The sequence below is a fragment of the Rhinolophus sinicus genome, linkage group LG07, assembly GCF_036562045.2.
Source record: "Rhinolophus sinicus isolate RSC01 linkage group LG07, ASM3656204v1, whole genome shotgun sequence".
In the NCBI taxonomy this organism is placed as follows: Eukaryota; Metazoa; Chordata; class Mammalia; order Chiroptera; family Rhinolophidae; genus Rhinolophus; species Rhinolophus sinicus.
Window position 1 is genome coordinate 35912338 of NC_133757.1, and position 22944 is coordinate 35935281.

Below are 22944 nucleotides of genomic sequence, written 5' to 3' on the forward strand. Positions count from 1 at the left end.
TATCTATAGAGCATGGATTGGATAGTTAACTATGGTTATTAAAATCTACAACTTTAAAATATTAAAATTGTATATCAAAATCTATATCTTATAGTATAGAACAATTGTTTTTTCATGAAAACTAGCTGTGTGTGAAATGAGACCTTAAGATGATAGAGTATATCCATTAGTGTCAACCTATAGGATTTCACTGATGGCCTACAAAATGGTATTTCATGCGCTGGAAAAATAAATGATTCTCATGCATGCTAGTAATGTCCCCCTAAACACAAGATGTGCTAAAAATCTAATTATAATTCATTTCCAGTTATAAAAGATGCTGATGCTCTTTTATGGCAGTGTTCCCCTAAGTGTGGTTCATGAACCGTAAACATCAGAAACACTCTGTTTCTGTTTATAATAACCAAGCATAAGAGATATAGATAAAGTCAGAAGACCAATTTATAACTGAGAACTTTTAACAAGGACCTAGTTACTTACATCTTTATGACCAAGTTATCAACTTCTTGTAGGCAATGAGAATTACCTCATATAAGAAGATAGTGGACTCAAATAATTAAGTAAGCACTTACATCAGGCCAAGATAGTCTCATGGCAATACTGAAAATGAAGATTGAAAATGATCTGAGTACAATACTTAAATTCTGGTATCCAAGACTCTCCTTGCCAGAGAGTTCTCATTGTCACCTTTGTTTGTAATACTTTCACTCTTTTTGACATCAGGTTACTAACCAAAAAAGAATCTGATTGATATTCTGTTGGGTTAATGGGGAAAGGTAGAGTTGATGGGGGGGGGGTTGTGGGTGGGTTATGAACCTAGTTTATGACCCTTAAAAGGCATTTGCAGATCATATGAGTAGTTCCGTATCATTTTAGTTTAAAGTTTGTCTCTCAGTGAGAAATCTACATTCTGTTATTTCAAGGTCCTTGGAGGATGTTCTATAGCCATACCACTCTTTTACCACATACCAGAAATAATATTAAAAAGACTAATCATAAAGCTTCATTTCTTGGCATTTAGTATTTTTTTCAAATTAGAGGCATATTGACACAAACAACACCCCATCTTCATAATCTGCATAGTTCAGGGCAATACATAAAATGAGACTCTTTAAAAGCAAGACAAGATCCGTTTTATAAAGAGATACAAAAGGGAAATTAACTTTCGTAGCCTGCAAATGCCAGAGATAAGCTTTAGATCTCGTAAAGAAAACATTTTTTGAGATGCGGTCCTACCACAAAATCGCTATCATTTTCTTATTTATATTACCCAATTCTCTGCTGGCTGTTTATCTACATAAACTTACCTTTATTTCCAATTATGCTATGATCGAGATGAGAATCGGTTCTAATTAAATTAAGATTAAGAACATGACAATAACTGTCATTTCTTTATCTGTGTGAACTACATAATTTTGTTCCCTAGGAGTGAGTGCCACAGTAAAGATAAATGTAGTTCTCTGAATTCATCAATTGACTAGAAACACAGTAGTCCACAGTTATCTGTGAGGCATATGTTATAAGACCTCACAGTAGACGACCAAAACTTCAGATAGTATGGAACCCTAATCAACAGAGGGATCACGTCATAGACTGTGCAGATGTCTGATGACTGCACTATACACTTGAAGCTGAGGTAGAATAATATTGAATGTCAACTATAACAAAACATATAAGTATATATAGTCACGGGATGTGGAGCACAACATAGGGAAGATAGTCGATGGTACTGTAACAGCTACATAAGATGTCAGAGGGGTAATAGCTTGAGGGATGAGTTATCACTTTATGAGGGGCGTAAATGTCTATTACATTGCTTTGTACACCTGAAACTAATAAAATAAATAAAGTACAGTAAAGAATAAACAACAACAACAACAACAAAAACAACTTCTTCGACTATGCCGGAAATGTGACAGCAGCTTCTTCATCTCCAGTAAATTTTTTTTGTATTTTTCCATTCAAAACTATTCCTGAATCTGTGTAACCCTCCCTTACTTGCACTAAATAGCTTTGTGTCACTCATTTCAAGGGATCTCTTGCTGGAGTCTTTATATAGGCTCAATGCTTTCTGACACAACATGTTGCTGTTAATAAAAAAAATGTCTTCTTGTCATGTCTTCCACGCACAAATTTTATGCTTTTTCCATTCTAACTAAACATTTGTCACAAACTGTGTCCATAATTTTGCAGTAGAGGCTAAACAGCAAAACTAGCCCAGATTTATTTTTCCTACTTCACAATTTCACAGATTTGTTTTACCATAGATCTTAGCAACCTCAGCATAACTTTTTTTTCTTTATTAATTCAAGAATTTTCATCTTTTCACTTAAAAGACGTCTTTTATGGCTTGTCTTTGGCATGTCCGAATGCCAGCATCATTACTCTTGTGCATTGGGGCCATTATAAAGTAAAATAAGGGTTTAACACAAGCACTGTGATATGACAGTTGGTCTGATAACCTAGATGGTTACTAAGTGATTAACAAGTGGGTACTGTCCAGAGTGTGAATATGCTGAACAAAAAGATAGTTCACATCCTGGGCAGGACAGAATAAGATGGTGCAAGATTTCATCTGGATACTCAAACAGTGTGCAATTTAAAACTTATGAATTATTTATAGAATTTCCTATTTCCTATTTCCAGACTGTGGTTGACTGTAGGTAACTAAAACTGCAGAAAGCTAAACCACAGATAGATGGGGACTACTATAAAGGTCAGTGCATTTACATCTTCCCATTCACTTATTCCTACTTGCCTATAAGGCTTCCTTTCTTTTATCCTTAAATAAACATTTATAAAGCATCTACCATATTAAGTCTTTACTGTATGCCAGATACTATGGATGCAGATGTTGTGAATACAGAAATAAATTAATTACACATTTACTCTCAAGACAAATGGGTAAAAAAGGTGGATATTAACCATATAACAAATGTCGTAACCAAGATATGAATGAAATGTATTGTGGCTGTTTGAAAGCTTTCCCACTACCACATACACAGCAGAGGATATTTACACATGAGGTACACTTTAACGTGAACTGATGGTGCCTAGGCTATAATGTCACCCTTTCTATATCATTCGGGAAAGCATTTCTTTATGCAATATGGACATTACTGAATCATTTCTAATTTATGTTAACAATTGTATCATGCAAATTTTGTAATCAGTCATCCTTCAAATAAATATTTTCTGCAGGGCTAACATGTCTAGCACATCCTGGAAAATAAGACACACAGCCATTGATGTCTTGGATTATTCAGTTTAGGGTGTGTGAAAGAAAAAAATAATTCAGACGGTAATAGAACTATGACATGATGGGAGAGGGTAAGGTAAAGAGAATGAATGTGTGTGAGTGTGTGTGTGTGTGTGTGTGTGTGTGTGTGTGTGTGCTGGAGGCTATTGAAACTAAGCTTTTAGGGAAGTTGTCTCTTAAGAGGTGACATTTTGAACTGTGTCCTGCATGATGAAAGTGAGTTAGCCTTGCAAAATCTGGGATAAGAAGAGCATTCTTGATTAACAGAAAACAGTATACAAAAGCCATGAGACATATTGTTAAGTATTTCTTTCCACACATCTCACATAGATGAGAAAACACAACTGTATCACAATATACAATGGATTGCAAGAACATTAACTATCGAGTGAGAATTACTAAGAACTAGCTACTGATACTATGAAGAAATGCTTCCTTAAAAGAAAAATATTCTAAAGGATAAAAACAAGTAATCAAGCCATAAATAGAAGGGAAAGAGATAAAGGTAAATGAGATAACATGAAAAAAATGAGAAAGAGATAGTTCTAGAGATAGTTCAGTGGGACTGAAGCATACATATAGGAACAGAGTGTCAAAGATGAAGCTGGAGAGGAAAAACAAGTACCATGACATGAAGACTTAAGTATATTCCTTACAAGAAACTCATACAATGCAACAACAAAAAAACGAACAATTCAATTAAAAAAGTGGACAGAGGACCTGAACAGACACTTCTCCCAAAAAGACATACAAATGGCCAACAGATGTATTAAAAAATGTTCAACTTCACTAGCTATTAGGGAAATGCAAATCAAAACTACAATGAGATATTACCCCATACCTGTTAAAATGGCTATCATCAAAAAGACAAATAATAACAAGTGTTGGAGAGGCTGCGAAGATAACAGAACCCTCAAACACTGTTGGTGGGAATGCAAATTGGTGCAGCCGCTATGGAAAGCAGTGTGGAGGTTCCTCAAAAAATTAAGAATAGAATTAACACATATGCTACTCCTAACAATCCCTCTCCTGGGTAGCTACTCCAGAAATCTGAAAGCATTTATCTATAAAGATATATGTAGTCTGATATTCATTGCAGCTTTATTTATGGTGATCAAGACATGGAAACAACCAAAATGTCCTTTGATAAATGATTGGATGAAGATGTGGTACATATACACAATGGAAGATTACTCTGCCATGAGAAAAGATGAAATAGTGCCATTTGCGACAACATGGAAGGATCTTGAGATTATTATGCTAAGCAAAATAAGTCAGAAGAAGTCGAGAACCATATGACTTCTCTCATATGTGGGATATAAAGCTGAAACGAACAAGACAAATAAAGAAACAAAAACTCATAGACACAGACAATAGTTTAGTAGTTGCCACAGGGTAAGGGGGAAGGAGGAGATGATAAAAGAGGATAAAGGGGGTCAAAACTGACTCTAGGTGGTGAACACAAAATGTGATATATAGATGATATATAATAGCATTGTACACTGGAAACCCATATAATTTTACTAACCATAGTCAACCCAATACATTCAAAAAAGGAGAGAAAAAGAAGACTTACGAATATTCTTGAGGCATTTAGACTACTTTTTAAATACTCTGAACGGTTTATCTAATACTAAGATATACAGACATATAAATGTATTTATTATTATGTATTGCATATTATACTATTAAATATTATATATTATACATACAACATATCTATCTATAATATAGTATAGCATAATATAATATAATATAGTATAGTATAATATAATATAATATATTATATATAATATTTAGTATTAATAATAATTTGGAGCCATTCAAATACTCTAAAAAGTATACAGAATCATGGCTTTCCTGGCTGGAGAGAGCAACTTGAAATTAAGTCTGACTCTCAGATTTAGAGAAAAATCTCGATCAGTAGTCATTACTGAAAACTTGGAATTTTGTTTTGTTTTGTTTTTAATATTGATTACTTAAGCATTGCTCATAGAGCTTTAGATCCAGGAAAGCTGAAGAAAATCTCTAAATAATTTTCATGTACTGTCTGTTTGGAAAGTATTATAGTAAAATATATTCCAGATTTCTAAAACTCCTCAGGGAAATTATTATTACTTCCTTATGATTAATACTCAGAATACTCAGGATACAAAAACTATATATTTGAAATAACTTGCAATTTATCTAAATGTAGTAAGCACAGTTGATGATAAAAATAAGACAAATCAAGGATAAAGATTTTGCCACATTTCTGTGTTTTCCAAAATCCATTTACTAACTAATAATTAATTTTCCCTACTGTCATATTTCCATTTTATGTCCAGGTAACCAATGTCTAACAGCATTTACTGCCAATTTATTAATGCATTTCTTTATATTTATCACCAAGGAAAATGCAACCCATCTCTACAATAATTCAGCATAATTTGAACTTTTAAACTGCATGTCTAATACATGACTCTTAGTATATTAAATACACTCATTTAATTAATTACTTAAATATATTCAGTATACTAAATTTTAATAATCATGTATAAGCAGGCCAAATGAATATGTTTACATTTAATATCGGGTTTATTTTACCTTAAATTACATATTAATATGCTTTTATTTGAAGAATAAACATAAATTTATAACTTTTTAAGCTAAAGTATGCCCTACAATAAGTCTGAACTGCATTTTCCTTTTGTAAGCAGTATCTTGACCAGAGCTGTTTGGAGTGTGTCCTCTTATTATATAGGTAGTTACCTGTATGACACTGTCTCCAGGGCTCATATCTGTATAAACGAAGACATCATAGGATACTTCAGGGAAGGTTGGAGTGTTATCATTTGCATCCATTATCCGAATATTGACAAAAACTGGCTCGCTTTCTTGTACACCATCAAAGGCCGTAATCTTTGAGGGTAGAAAAACATATTTAATAGAGAACTCATGCAACCATAAACGGTACAGAATGACTTACATTTTAGGAATTTTCTTAGCAGCAGTTGCTTTTATAGCCAACACACCTATATCTGTCAAGAAAGTAGGTGCTCTAGATATATAATGTTTTTTTCTAGAAATTCACAAAAGTTTTAAAGGACTAATTGGCATTAGTTAATAGTAATATCTTCATTACTCCATTAACATTTTAAGAAAGACTAACAAAAACTCAATGCTACAATACAACTTCTTTGTTCTGAATGTTTTTCAAAGTCCACTCTGTATCAATTTTAACTGTCACCTTAGGTTTTCTTGGAAGCTCTGGTTTAAGGTCTTCCCCTATGCAGGTTTCACCAGAAAGAACTATGTAAGTGCTAAAATTAGCAAGTTTCTATCAGCTTTCTTTCCCTCCTATCTCTGAAGATCAAAAATTTGGATTCACATTTTTAATAATCTTCCTTTGTGTTCTTCATTAACCTAAGATTTCTCCATCTCAGTACTATTGACATTCTGAGGCAAAATTTAGATGGGGGGCTATCCTGTGTATTATAAGATTATTATAAGATGTTAAGCAGCAACCTTGATGTCTATCCATCAGACTCCAATAGCACAGCCTCACAGTATTGACAACTAAAAATGTCTCCAGACATTACTAACTGTTCCCAGGAGGAGGGAGGAAATAAAGTAGGGAGGGAAGCACAGGGATCATCCCCCGTTGAGAACCACAGGCCTAACCCTATGACAAAATTAAAAATGTAATAACAATGAAATATAATAAAATCAAGTTTAGAAACTAAAATAATTGTTTACTTTGTCATGTCTGTTGCATAATATCTCAGTGGAAGTCAATCATGAGTATATGGTGAAAACTGAAATCCCCATTTTTCTTTTTTTGTTATCATCTTGAAAATTAAATTTCTTCTGCTGGAAAGAATGATAACACAGCTACACAAACTTATGAACAGAAAAAGGAGATAGTCATGTGAAGAATTTATTATTATTGATATTCTCTATGGTATTAAATTGAAAATATTGCATGTCTCCTCCCAAATCATTGAACTTTTTAGGTTTACACAGATATCTGTTTCTGTTACAGACACGTATATACATATAAAGTCTCTTTACCGTAAATATGTAAGTTTGTTGTTCTTCCCTGTCCACTGGTTGAAGTAAGGTGAGATAGCGAGTGATACCAGTCGGCGTGACAGTGAAGACTGATGCATAATCATTCAGGTAAAGGTAAAGCTCTGGATCTTTTGTCTTTGAAGAAAAAAAAAAAGGCCATTATTTAAAACAGACTAAACAGTGCAGCTATTAGTTCACTGCCTAAAAATTATTTTTTCAAATTTATTACAAAAATGTACATAACTATATTATGGTTTTTCTAAAGAAAATAAATATTTCACTAAATATTTACTCATTATTAAGCTAAAAGCAATGACTCATTGTGTGGAAAACAAAATACTGAAATAAATACTAATATAATTAATGTGAATAACAGGAAAAATAATAAGAAGGATGGAATAGAAACCAATCTGATTGACTTTCCTCTTATTGGTTATTTAATATCAATATTTTTCAAAACTTCATTGGGCTCATCGAATAAGAAATAAACGCAAAAACATGAAATTGGAGTCAAGAATTTTAGCTGTAGGATTTTACAATTACTTCATTTGTAGTAATAAACTGCACATATGCATATTACTATCTTGTTACTGTGTTCAATGTAAAATAAAAATAAAATTAGTTATGTATAATTCATTACCTATAAATATCATGTCTTATAAAAGAGTCTAGACAAAAATTATATACACATAATGAGGAAGTGATGGCAAAAGTTCAAAAGAGAGATAATTACTGAGCAGTGGAAACCCTTCACAATCTTACTGCCATCTCTGAAAGACAAAGCATGAATCTGTGCAGTGCAGAGAAAGAACAGGGACATAACCTGGGGAGGCTTGAATTGCTGTCTACTAAGTGGAATAGGAAAGCAGATGGAACAAATAAAAGGGAATATTGTGAAAGAATGGGCTTATGAGCAAGGTTATGAAAAAAATAGCAAAAAGGATATACAGGGAGGTAAGGTGTTTTATAGATTATGGCAACTTTTAAAATACCTTTTATAGTATGATGTGAATGTGATTTAATATCATAGCTTAATTTTCTGAGTTTGGTATCAAGGGCTGAGGGCAGAGTAGAGAGACTGGAATTTATTAAACACATGCTAATTTGCAAAAAAAAAAATAGAACTCACATCTAAAAATTTCTATGAAAAAGAGAAATTGGAATGCACACAACTACATTTAAAAAGTGGACATAATTTTATCCGCAATATAATTTGTACATCTAAAGTTTCAATATGAGTTTATTTCAAATAACTTTGAAGCGAATAGTTTTATTTGAACCTGTACAAGTTGTGTGTTTATAATATCACCTTACAAGGTATTACTTAGATATAATATCATGGTAGCTTCTATGTCCATGATTTTGATATAAGATCAGGGTGCTATATTTACCCTGAAACAACAAAAATTAATATTATAGATACAATTTTTATGGGTCTAGTCAATTTAAAATAATAAAAGTTGTTAAGAGATGTAGAAAGTCAAGAAGATTTGCACTGATATTTTCCAATAGGCACTTCAGTTGTTTTTATTTCAATGTCATTTCTCAAATTGTTCAGCATGGCTCCAAAGCTGGGTATTTTGATTAATAAAACATGTTAGCTGATAAAAAGTTAAATTACTTATTTTTAAATTAAGTTCAAAACATTTACAACTAAACATATTTTGAACCACATTTTGAGGATTCTTTTTATTTTGTTATATTTTAGAGTCAGTTGTAATAAAACTAAATCATTTTAAATGATCAAAAATGTAAATTACCATGCAGTTTCAATTAATAAAAACTAAAGTATCAATGCCATTTTTTAGTGTTTATCATTGATTTTACTTAATCACTAGATTTTCAAATGTAGTTTTTATCTTTTTTCTTTTTTATTCTCTGTGTGTATCAATAATGGTGCTAATGAACACAGCTTCCTTTACTCATATCTTTACACTAACAGTAATTCAATTTGAAAAAGTTTGGCTATGTAACTTGCTTACCAAATATTCACTTCTTTCCCTTTATTAAAATCCTTCAGTTATTCCTTATCTCCTTTAAAACTAACTCTCTCTCAACTTATGTTGTTCCATTCAACTGTGGATTCCGTTAGTAAATGATATAGATATTTTCATTCCCACACCACATGGTGTAACCATTTTTTTTAATGTCAGTTACTCTGACAATGCAATACTGCAATGAGTGTTGAGTTGTGAACCAATGGTTGTATACATGACTATAGTCTTACATGGTTGTGTCATAAACAACACCATTCATTTTGCCAATTTGTGAAAGCCATAGATTTTCTTTTTGAAATACTTCCCATCTGAAAATGACATAAACACCAGGACTCCATAAACAGACTCTCTCATATTTGATAACCAGAAACATAAAAGACTTTGATAATTTAATTGTCTCTGCTTCTTGAGTCCTTTTATAATAAATCTAGCATTGTACATGCCATATTAAGCATATTCTAATCTGTTCTGCACAGTTAATCTCTGATTAAAATATAGCTTTTGAAGTTTATGACTTTTAAAAATCGTAGACTTTTAATGTTTATATATAGCATACAAAGATGCTATTGGTAACTATCTCTGCATTTCTTTAAGTGCTATCATTTAAGAAGGCAGATTGGGAAATGTTCAGCCAATTTACTCAAATTTAAAATTTTATATTTATCTGTAGACATAACACGTTTCAGGTAGGGTATATTATGATTGTAAATGGACAGATAATGCTCTGGCTTAATGATCAGATAGGGACAATAAATTTTACGTTGTCCTTGTGTCTATAAATGTATTTAAAATAAATATTAGTTTACTATATCAATATATACACAGAGGGATCGTTAACAAACATTATTTTTTCCCATTGACATAAGTAATATAATTTTACTCTACAGTATATATTCAGTATATACCAAAAGTATGAAATATTATTTCATTGATTTCTGGATTATTTTCTGGGAGGGTAATATAAACTCTAATGTTCACTCACAGCACAGAAAAACAAATGAATGATAAAATAAACATATATAAAAATGTAAAGGATGACAAATGTATGAATGTAAAATTTTAAACTTCCATCACACAGAAGAAATGCATTTAAACATGACATTTTAAATACGTTCAAATATCGCATTTGAAATCAATTTTTGGTTTCCAATGGGAAACAAACTATGATGTCACACACACACAGGATTATATGCATCCTCATATATATGCACATACAACACAGAAATGTATGTGTGTGTATATATATATATATATATATATATATACTTATGAGCATACAAATTATAAAGCATAACACAGAAATTACAAAAAAATTAATCTCACCTGCCAATATGAATGAATTGACAGTAACTGTCTGAAGTAACCTGTTTAAAAGGGTACTTTAACTTTAGACACTTTCATAATAAAGAATGCAGTGATGGATTATTAATGTTTGTCTGGACTAAAAAAAAGCATTTAATAATTAAATAGTCTTTAACTTACATGCAATTTGAGTTCTACATAATTTTGTTCTACTATAATGTAAACATGTTTGAATCATTCATATATATAGTTATAGTTATAGTTATAGTTATAGTTATAGTTATAGTTATAGACATCTTTATAGGTAATAATGAGTAACTGCCTACTTGTTTTAGTGGAAAAGAAAAAGAACAAGAAATTGAACCACAGCAATTAACAAAAGAACAAACACAAAGTCAACACCCAGTACTTACAGGAACTCCGCCAGGTGGAACCTATGCACAAATTAAACATGGAAAAAATAATGTAAATATAAATGACCACAAACATAGACATGGCATACAAGTGTACACTAGTAAAACCAACAACCAACCAAAAACAACAAAATAATATTTTACAAGGTATATTTTTTCTTATTATTCTGACATGTCATAGCACACATATGATAGCATAATCATATTTATAAAGCACATAAGTACATTACATTTTTAAGATTGTATTGTATTCAATTTCAAAGATACCTTTATGTTGAACCAGTAACACTCCATACAGGGATTTGAACTGACATGGAATTGTAAATGAATCAATGTCTTTCTACAAACCAATGTGCAACCATTGTTGATTATTATTCCCTGTTATCGTTTTATAACCAGTATTTAATAATTGACTTTTAGTGGTTCTGCTACTGAAATTCTGGAAGTCTCAGGCATGACTCTTAAAAATCTTGTGCATTACCTTCTCTAACTATATACGAGACTATTTTGAAGCTACAAGGTAAAAGTAGTTGAAAAATATGTAAATGTGATTGACATATATGTTATATATGTATATGTTCATATCTGTTTATTTGTAAAAAAGAACATTAGTAAAAATAATTTTGTTTACTTTTTTTATCAGAAGGACCCTTAAGAGTCCTTGTGACTTAAAATCTACACTGCTAATAACACCAGAACTCACCAATCTCCACCACTATTTCTTAAAACATTGTCTTATTTTCCACAGATTTAAAGGAAGAAATGCCACTTAATTTTTGGACTGCTAACATCAAGTCTGACCTCTTCTTGGCATTTGCCTTTTGGCGTGGCTGTTCTTGAAGCAACTCAGGAGAACCGATTTCTGCAGGGACAACTTCTGATTACACATCAGTAAGCCTGATGTTTACTCTCCATTTTCTGTTGCTGAGACCAATATGCGGTGACCTGTCTCTGTCTATATTCTTAAATCCTTTACCTCTGTTCTGAATAATTTCACTAATTCTGACTCAAAATCAGCAAGAATTGACCATATAGTAAAATTCTTGCCTGTGAATGAAAAGGGCCTTGGAATTGTATTTTGCTATTTTTGATCTATAAACCTGGTAATGAACATATTTTACTTTTTAAAAATAGAGAGTGCTTAACCTGGGAAAAGAGATGATTCTGAAGAGCATAAGCTCATCTTCAAACATATTAATGACTATTTCATAAATTTATTCTGTGTGCTGGTAAGTGGAAGATATAAGGAAAGATGGGTGAGTTATAAGAAGGCTGGTTTCAGCTAAGTTTGATGAAGAGCCTTCTAAGAATTAGTTGTTCAACCATGGAATGGGCCATATTTTGAAACAGGTAATTCAGTATTATTAAAATTGTTGACACATTTGTTAGATATCCTCATTTATGAGCTCACTTAAATAATAGATATATAGAAGGTATGTTATGATATTTTAGAAAACTTTGGGGTCACTAGGGGATTAGACATACTTGTTCACTTTCTGGGCACCTAACGATAATTATTCACTAAATATAATTTTAGATAAAGGATAGGCCTAAATATTATAATAAGCAAATAGCCAGATAACCTGTGTTTAACTACTTGACATTTTCACAAAATATATTAATCACGCCACTGTCCATATTAATGACATCATCTGGGGGTGATTCTCACTCTATGTCCATCCCCACCAGTCCCATCTGAATGAGCAGGCCAAGGCAGTGGTGATTGCAACCATATTCCTTTTGGGTCACAGGTGATTGAATAGAAGGAGGAGACTGGTGAATATGAATCTCACAGTATTACACAGCTATTGCATGGTGCAACCATGAGTCAAATCCAGGGCTGGATAACTGGCATGAAGTCTCCAAGAATAGAATTCTAGGTAGGTTTTCCTAAAGGTTTTAGACCCAGGAATGCTTCCTACCCTACCTCAGCAATACCTTCTGAGACCCACTGCCCTTTACAAAGTCCCTTAGAACGCAAGTTTAACAAAATTTTTCCAGGGAAAAGAAACTCTGAAAACGCCCTCTTCATTTACTAAACTGATGATAAATCTCCATGTAATGAGATTTTACAGACATTCTAGAGCTATGCTGTCCAATTAGTGACATGCAACTATTAAAATTTAAACTAATTAAAATTAAACAAAATGCTAAAATTATAGTTTCAGTCAAGTTACATTCCAAGTGCCACATATGCTACCATGTAGGGTAGCATAGCTACAGAACATTTTTATTATGATAAAAAAAAATATCTATTGAAAAATGCTATTGAAGAGGGAGAAACTGCTGAGTCAAGACTTTAAGTTACAAGTGACAGAAATCAAACTTAAAGTATGTTAAAATAAAATAAAAAAGTAAAAAAAGACATGTGGGGAAATGTTGTAGTGAGTCACAGAATCAAAAAAAAAAAAAAATGTAGGATTAGTATAGCTTCGGGGACCTCATAACCTAAACAGGAACCCAACAGGACTCTTCTCTGTGTGTCTATCATACTTATCCTCTCCCACTGATAATAGGTTTTCTTTATTATGTCAGTAAACTTGGCTACAATGGCTTCAGATTCATTTCCACTTCTTTACTGCATGATTACAAAGTCTTCCAGCTCCTATTCTGTTTCCTTTCATTTTCTGGGAGGACACTGACTGGCCTGGTATAGATTTTCTTGTCTACTATTCATAACAGTCACTGTCACTAAGGATGTAAAAATACTCTGATCTGCCCAATCAGGACCATTTCCCACTCTAGTGTAAGCACCAGAAAAATAGAAGACAATGATGTGTAGAGTGGAGGAATATTATAATCACAGTAGCCACTGGCAGAAGGGTAAGTGGGTCACCTGCCCCTATATGTTTTTTCTCTAAGATCATACTATCAGAAAAGTCCCCCAAATCCCATTCCAGGGCTGCCATAGTGATTTTGTATACTCATTGTTTAATGTCATTATTTTTTCCTATCAGCAATTATATAAACTGTTTTTGATCCATGTTAATAAATAAGAGTGCCCTGGAAATTTAGCTAACTGTAAGTGAAACATTCATTTTCTTATACTGAATATCTGTAAACTGAAAAAGAACAGTTGTTGAATTCAAAGATACTTTTTAAAATAATATACCTGGTATGGAATTAAATTACTACACTAAGACTCTCATTTATATGGACTCTTCCTCTATTCTATAGCTCATGTAACCGTGCCTTTGTAATATTTCCTGTTGACATAAGAAGAGATGTGTTAACACAACAAGAACAAAATTTATATTTAACTTACATCTTCTACATCCTTGTCCAGAACCACAATTCTAAGAGGACTGGTCAAATTTACACTGTCAGAAATAGTTGATCCCACTGGGGCAGATTCTAGGATATAGCCTTGATAACTGGGCATTGTGAAATATGGGCTCTGATTGTTTACATCCAGAATTTCAATATGTAGGCTGGCAAAAGCTGGAAGAGGATGACCATTGTCCTGTTCAGCCTAGAAAAGAATAAAGGAAAGTTAAAAAATATTATTATGCAATCTCTTTGGAGTATCACTTTTCATACCATATGTATGGAATCTCTTTTGAACTGGCATCATTGCAGAAAAAATAACAAAAAACAAAAAAACAACAACAAAAACACTTTAAAGGTAGAGGGATTTAGAAAACATAAATGAGGAAATGGAAATCCTCAAACCCAGTATACATTTTAAAAATAATAATAATCACTGCAATAAATTATGTAGCTCCCACTATATATTGTTAGAAGAGATAACTATGCTTAATTACAATTAGAAAATTGAGAAGTGAAGATATTTGATTAAATTGCTGATAAAATATTTAAATAAAGGCAGAGAAAAAGATTCATAACTCCAATAAACTATTATACTTACTTTTGTCTCATCCATATCTTTTCATTCCACACTAATAATTAAATACCCAAATAATTCATAATTCCATATAAAATTAATAGATTAATGCTACATTTGGACAGTCCTCAAAAGCATCATATAAGAAACAAAGTATAATGATCATGAAATAATTTCAATGAAATATTTTAGTACCTATAGAATTTCAAATATATTTAACAATAAATGTTACTCAAGTAAAATTAATATTTATGTACGAGGAATATAATTGTTTTCTTACTTTTCTCTTGTTCCATTTTTTAATAAATTATGTAAATTTATATTTCCAATACATTATCTTAGGAAATCTTCATATGGTTATTTTGTGAATGGGGAAACTCCAATCTTTGTTTTTTTTTGTTTGTCTTTTTTTCGTTAGTTTTGCTTTTACCATACTATATAGCAATCCAAAAGTTTCATTTAAGGGAAGATTTCATCACAAGTGACTTCTAGAAAATCTCCTCCAAACTTGAGGAGAAATCACTGACAATTCAATCGTATATATTATATTAATTTATTAAAATAGTTTAACAATTAAAATAGTATATATTTATTAATTTATTGAAATAGATTCAAATTCTGTCATAAATTTGTATTAATATGTCTTCCCCATTGTTGCAATAGGTGAATTTTTAAATCAACTCAGTGTAAAATTTAAATTCTTTATATTAAATCCTGGAGTGTTTTCTTGTATGAAATAGTGATATTTTGGCCATGAATGTTTACCAGTAGTTTGGACAGATGTCTCTATTGAATCCAGAGGCAAGACCTTGGGCCTCTAGAAGATAATTTTGCATTTTCTTCTAATTGTAATTTAACATTTTCATCAATTAAAAGGGTAGGTAACAAATCACAGTGATGTTTGTAAGTACTGGTGACTGCACCAAGAAAAATCATGATATATTATCACTTGATATCAGTATAAATATTAAAGATATTTTGAAACATAATTTAAGCAATTATTAATTTTAAATGATGACAATTAATAAACCCTTTGTGAAACAATATTATATAAAGCATTATTTAAAAACATATTTTTTTAGTATTTTCATAACTCTATTTCAATATATTAGATTTCTTTTTATAAGGTTATATACTTTATTTTTTATTTAAATTTTCACTAGGGAGCAAATTGCCAAAGTGGTCTATGGCACAAAATGTTTATGACACCCTACTTTGCACTAAGGACAACAGTACTGAAATAATGTGTATCCTTTCCTGGAATTATGTACAATTCGTCACATATAACTGTATGTGCTCCTGACACCGTCAGTATGGATGAGCTCTTTCTGTATCCAGTGGTTGTGATTAATTTGTGCTGAGCCATGGGTATTCTTCTAGGAGTTTCCCTCTGTGACATATAGTAAGACACAGCTGACCAGGACAAGTGGTACAGTCTATGACTAGAAAACATCACTTTTACACTGGATGAAATTAATTGGTCCATATGGGGTTCTGACCCAATGACCTTGATCCAATTAAAGCAGGAACAGTTCATACACGCAGGTCATTCTGTACAGTACTTTTTCATATCCCTTCATTTTATATCTAATTATTCCAAAAGCCATTATGTCACATCCTGTACATACTAATAATGCTATCAAAAGTCACAAAATTTATTATTTGTCTCCTTCACCCAATAAGCATAAAGCATACACAAACACAATTTATGGATGTTGAGGGAAAAACAAGAAGCAAAGTTCTATAACAATGAAAGACGCTTATATTTTACATTCAGCTCATATGTTGTTGATTTTTACTGCCTGCTGTGAAGCCAGGAAAATCATGTATTATTTGCATCATGAAAACAAGTGATCCAATGAAAAAGAGAAATAAAAGTCAAATTAGACCTATGAAAACAATCTAGTTCCCCATATCTTTAAAAATAACATGTAAAACTTCTGTCTGTTACTTCAAGTTTGTTGTTAATGTGACTGATATTTTTGGTTTGCTACTACATAGTTTGTCCTATTTGAGGTGTTTCAGAGGTGCTAACCAGATATCTGTCTCCAAAGTCCACATTCTTAACCCCAATATTATTTTGATCTGTAAACGTGAAAAATACTCTTTTGTATTGATGAGGAAGTAAAAAGGTGAGTTTTATGTACAAATCCACATCATATGTAAAAGAATAGGTCCCAGACTCAGGTCTCCTGATTTATGAGAGGCTATACATGGGAATTCTCCACTTGTTTCTCTAATTTAGAGAACACAAATGAATATCTAAATGTAAGATGATAAGACAGATTAGTAGCAGGAAAGAATTTAATAATGTTAATATTCCAGATTGAGTTAGAAGTAAAATATGGAACTAAAAACAAATTAATATTATTATACTTTGTTCTTTAGTGGGTTCATGTATCAAATCTTTCATTACATACTCTTTTTCTATATAACATAAATAGGAATTCTCAAAAAACAGAGTTATTTTGTTCTACTGTAATCACTAGTAAGTAAGTATAAACAAAGTAGGTCAAGTGAAACAAGGTGGCATTAAAAAATTAATTCTATAACATAATGTTATTTATATCTATAAAATCTATAGTAACCAGTTAAACATTACATTTAAAATCCAGGTATTGTTGGAAGAATTTCTTGGCATAAACTCCATTTTCACTAATGAGACTAAAATAAAACTCAAGCTAAAGAAACAAAAACAACCAACCAAACAAACAAAACATGATTTGGTTACTTTGGAGGGCAAAACAATGAAGAGACAAATGACTCCATTTTCAATATTAAAAGCACCAAATATTAATAATCTCTTAGCTTCTTGCACCAGAGGACTGAGAATGTAGAATAACATTTTTCCTGCTGTCTCAAGGCAAGCAACTTAACAAATTCCACAATCTCCAATGTCAAATCTGTCTAGTAGATACAATAATTTGGGGGGGGGGGGAGAGTAATAAAGACAAATAAATTTTAAGAAAAAAGGAAAAAATAGTCTTTTTCACCTAAGAGCAGCTCCATTCTCTCAGTTGCTCAAGAATTTTGGAGTCACTTGCACTACTTGCTTCTTTTCACACCTCACATTTAATATATAATGACATTGTCTTGAGTATTACTTTAAAATATATGCAGGTTCTAACTACTTATCATCTCTTCCACCATTACCACCTTGATCCCACCTATTATTTTTACCTGGATCATTTTAACTTATCTGTCAGCTTCTACTCTTGCCAATAGCCTGTTTCCTAATTTCCACCAGTGTTTTTGTTCAATAATAGCCAGATCATTTCACTTCTCTCATTAAAACCCTTCAACAATTTCCAATTTGTATTAGGCCATATGGCTCTGATCTCTTACTTCTTTTATCATATCACTCTTCTCACTCAATAAGATTTGTCCTTTTCCTAGACACCATACCCCTTGCTATCCTGTTTTTCAATAAAGCCTTCAATACACAATGGATGAAATTTCTCAAGGTTCTCTCTCCTAGCTAAATACAGGCTGCTTATTTACCTTCATGGAGACTGACTATGAAAAACTGGCAGGTTTACCCAGCTACCCAAGTTTCATGGAGATACCTTTAGTCCTTTATTTCCAATTCTAAATTCAACTCTCAAGTAGACAATGATCAGTGTTTGCTTTGGAAAATTTTTCTGGATGGATAAATTTATACTTCCATTCTCTCTTTTGGATTAAAAATTACATTCACTTAACATTTTTCCTAATCTTTAGATTGTTACAATACATCTAGCTATGCTTTCAACCAACTGATTCATTTATCAGTAGTCACAAAGTCTTTAGTTTATAACTTTCAAACAACTAGCCATTTAGATATGTTTGTCTTGAAATTCAAGCTTGAATTACTTAGACTTTCATTTGAAAGCAAATGTTTATAAAATTCCAAAAATTTCCTTGTACAAAGGCAATACCTTGTAACTGAATATTTTTACAAATGGAAAATGTATGGTTGTGGAATATGTACTTCCTAAGTTAGCTACAGTAAAAACAAATAACAAATATATAGGAGCACACAAAGGAGGAGGGAGGGCATAAAGCTCCTAAGATTTGGCGCAAAACATGATATTTTAATCCAATTATTTAACACATTTTAGAAACAAACAAAGTAATGGTTTCAGTTAAGATGGTAGAACAGGTAAATGCTCTGCTCCCCTCCTCCCATGACCACATCAAAATAACAACCAAACCACAGAATAACCATCACTGAGAATCATCTGAAGTCTAGCTGAACAGAAGTTCAATAACTAAGGATATACAGAAGCAGCCACAGAGAGACTAGAAGGAGTGGAGGAGATGCAGAACAGGTTGGTCCCAATACTACATGTGGTGGCTAAAAATTTAGAGGAATATTTTGGCTGCAGAGAGACCTCCCTGAGGTGTGAGGGAAGCCCAACACCAGACTCCCCATCTCAGGGTTCAACTGCTAGGGAGAGATTCCCTGATACGCTGTCTGACCCAACTTGTGGGCCCACCCAAGCTGCTTCCAGTGCCTTTTCCATGTAAACAGCCTATCTTGGCTCATTCTGTGGGCTTTGCTAAAATCTCTTAAAGGTTCAAAAAATCCAAATAAGCAGCATTTGGCCTCATTGTGACCCATCAGACCTGCTAAGTAGCCTCAAACCCAGCACTTGCAGCCGGTCTCAGTTTGCAGCTTAGCCTATCCCATGCCAAGTACAAGTACAACCATATTCAGATGACTTTGTAGCTCACAAGTGCCCCTGGGAAGGGCACAGCCAGTGGCTGGACTTGGCTTGCACCAGAACCCCTCTGAGCAGATCCCAGAACCAACACATCCGGAGACCAGCTTCAGACCACACTAGAGCATGACCCAGCAACTTTCACAAATGACACACCCAAAGGAAAGAAACAATAGGGACCAGACCCCTGCTAAAGTGAATCTTGCTCTGTAGGGTGAGCCCCTGCACAACACCTCCTCCACTGTATTCATGGACAGTCCTCACGACCAATCAGCCTGAGCGTCAATCCTTCCCACTGACATGCCACCTGCAACCAATGCTTAACTACAACAAAAGGGCACACAGAACCCACCTAAGGGGCACACTTGAAGCACTCGGCTCTGATAACCAGGGAGACTCTGCCACTGGGCCATAAAAGACATCTAGTACCTAAGGCCCCTCTACCAAAGCCTGGAGACAAAACAGCTCTACCCAATACACAGAAACAAAGAAGGAGGCAGCCAAAATGAGAAGACAAGGATGTCCCAAATGAAGGAAAAGAAGAAATCCAGAAAAATAAATAAATTAATTAAAGACAAGCAATCTACCGGGTGCACAGTTTAAAACACTGGTGACAAGGAAGCTCAATGATCTGAATGACATCTTCAACAAAGAGACGGGAAAAACAAAAATGAAAATAGAAAACATAAAAGAAGAACTAGTCAGAAATAAAGAATATGATAACTGAAATGAAGAATACATTAGAGAGAATCAACAAATTAGATGTAGCAGAAGACTGAATCAGCAATTTGGAAGATATGAGGTGTGATCAAAGAATGTGGTGAATGTTTAAAATAAAAACAATATATATTACAGTAAAGGACACATTGCGATTAATCCCCCTCAAAATACTCCCCCTCACTTCGAACACACTTATCACATCGGTGTTACTGTCACTTTAGTGCCCTACAAAAACATAGGCATCTTGATTTAGTGGGTGGAACACTGAAATCTGCTTTTCAAACACAAGGACATCACATCATCTTGATATGTACAATCAGTAGTCCTTTGGGAATCAACTGGATCTGGCATTTTGGCTTTCCTCACACAGGCTGGTTGTTACACTAAAATTAGCCTATGTTGAGCAACTTAGGCAAACTCTGTTCTAGCCTTTTATGCAAGTAATTGTTGCTGTTTCTCACTTTTAAGCAAACTTTCAAATTTCAATTAGACTTGAAGGTTGGAAATGAAAGTGGAGGAACCACATTTATGTAAAGGCGTTCTTGGCAGGATCTTACTCAGTTCACTAAAGCCCTACAAGGGCTCGCGGTCAAAGCTCCGACAACTGGCATTTTCTATGATACATTTTTCTTTAGAAACATCTTAGAGAGAGATGGCTGTTGGGAATACTGTGTTCTCTGGGTCAAAAATCATATTAATATACTAATTAATAATTAAAAATAAGTGTGTTCATTGCTTCTTGACCCTTTTTATATAATTATATTTCCTTAAAACCTATATGAAGTTTACTTAAAGTTTAGCATTCTAATGTTTTTTAAATGTATAAATAGTTTGACAACAAACCTATTTATGACAGTTACTAGAAATATGTGAGAACTTACAAAACCGTACAATAATTTATCACACAAATACAATGAATTGTTTTATATATCATACTACTGAATTGTTTGTAATGTAATAAACACAGCAAAAAAATACATTCTTGGTTAGAAAGAAATACTTTTATCTGTTTGACACAAAATATATTTTCACTAGACAGAATACAGATAACACACTCCCAAACAGGGTGTATGATATGACAACAAAATAATATTGACACACTTTCCATCTAAGGAATATTTTTAATAAAGTAAAGCATATTTTATTTCCACTTGAAATAAGAATATGCACATTCTGATTATAATCGATTAGAATGAAAACATGAATCCTCGAAGTTCCTGCATACCTTTCAGTAATACAAATATTTTTCTTTGCTTACAGTTTGAGACATGAACTGGCACTAGCATGACTGAAGCAATTTGGAATGATTTAAAGAAGAAAAACTCAATCATTCTGGGAAGACCACAGATTCAGAAAACTCTCTCTAGTCATAGATAAGCTATTAGGCTATTAGTTACTCTAGTCACACTGTTTGGTTGGTGTTTTGAACATGGGGATCATCGTGGCTATAAATGGCAAGGTCAGCCAGAGACAAAATTATGATAATAATGAAGTAGTAACTTTATTCTGGAACTCTTCTAATCATGTTTCTTCCTTTTATTTCAGCTTCTGTTTTCCTACCCATCAAAGACCTATGCTGGGTTCTAATCCCATTCCCATAGAGTTTTCTCTCGACTGGAGAAAACCCCACTAAAGTGCCTTATGTGCAATCGTTGGCTGGAATAGTCCATCCTATCATGATTTAATTTCAAAAAATCATCAATATCCAAAAAAGTAGATCTTTTGTTGTTGTTGTTGTTGTTTGTTTGGTTTTTATTGATTAATTTTTTTGTTAGTTTCTGGTGCACAAAACAATGTAATAGTTAGACATTTATCGTTTATATCCCTCACAAGGTGTCAACCCCCCTCGCCCTATCCACTATACCTCTGACATTGCACACAGCCTATTCAATAAATGGTGCTGGGAAAACCGGACAGACACATGTAAAAAAAATGAAGCTGGACCACCTCCTTACATCATATACAAAAATAAATTCAAAATGGCTTAAAGACTTAAATGTAAGACCTGAAACCATAAAATTCCTAGAAGAAAATATAGGAAGAAACTTTACAGATATTACCCGGAGTAAGATTTTTACCGATATATCCCCTTGGGCAAGGGAAGTAAGAGAAAAAATAAACATGTGGAATTACATCAAACTAAAAAGTTTTTCCACAGCAAAGGAAACCATCAATAAAACAAAAAAGGGATCCTACTGAGTGGGAAAAGATATTTGCCAATGATATATCCGATAAGGAGTTAATATCACAAATTTATAAAAAATTCACTCAACTCAACTCCAAAAAAACAAACAACCCAATTACAAAATGGGCAGAGGACATGAAGAGACATTTTTCTAAAAGGGACATACAGATGGCAAACAGACATATGAAAAATGTTCAACATCACTAACCATCAGAGAAATGCAAATAAAAAGCACAATGAGATACCACCTCACCCTAGTCAAAAGTAGATCTTTAGATGGGCGATTTTCGAGCCTGGGAGGGAGTGAGAGTCAATGTTTCTCTTACATGAGGCTGCTCTTGAGAAAAATAATGGTAATTTTCCCTATTTAGCTTACAAGTTTTTAGATATGCCCTTTTAGTTTTAGTTTGCTATGCAACAACCAAAGAAGCTTATGAAGAAAGATGACTTGGGAACAATCACGTAGGG

At 32.8% G+C, this 22944-nt stretch overlaps 1 protein-coding gene across 1 annotated transcript in view; it reads right to left on the reverse strand.

Moving 5' to 3' along the window:
- PCDH15 (protocadherin related 15) overlaps positions 1 to 22944 on the reverse strand; it is a 1312736-nt gene that overhangs the window by 260205 nt on the left and 1029587 nt on the right. The window contains exons 13-16 of the mRNA XM_074339439.1: positions 14290 to 14496; positions 11025 to 11045; positions 7313 to 7447; positions 6011 to 6160 (exon numbers count right to left, since the gene is read on the reverse strand). Of these exons, the coding sequence (XP_074195540.1) occupies positions 6011 to 6160; positions 7313 to 7447; positions 11025 to 11045; positions 14290 to 14496 (513 nt within the window). The remainder of the gene's footprint in view (positions 1 to 6010; positions 6161 to 7312; positions 7448 to 11024; positions 11046 to 14289; positions 14497 to 22944) is intronic.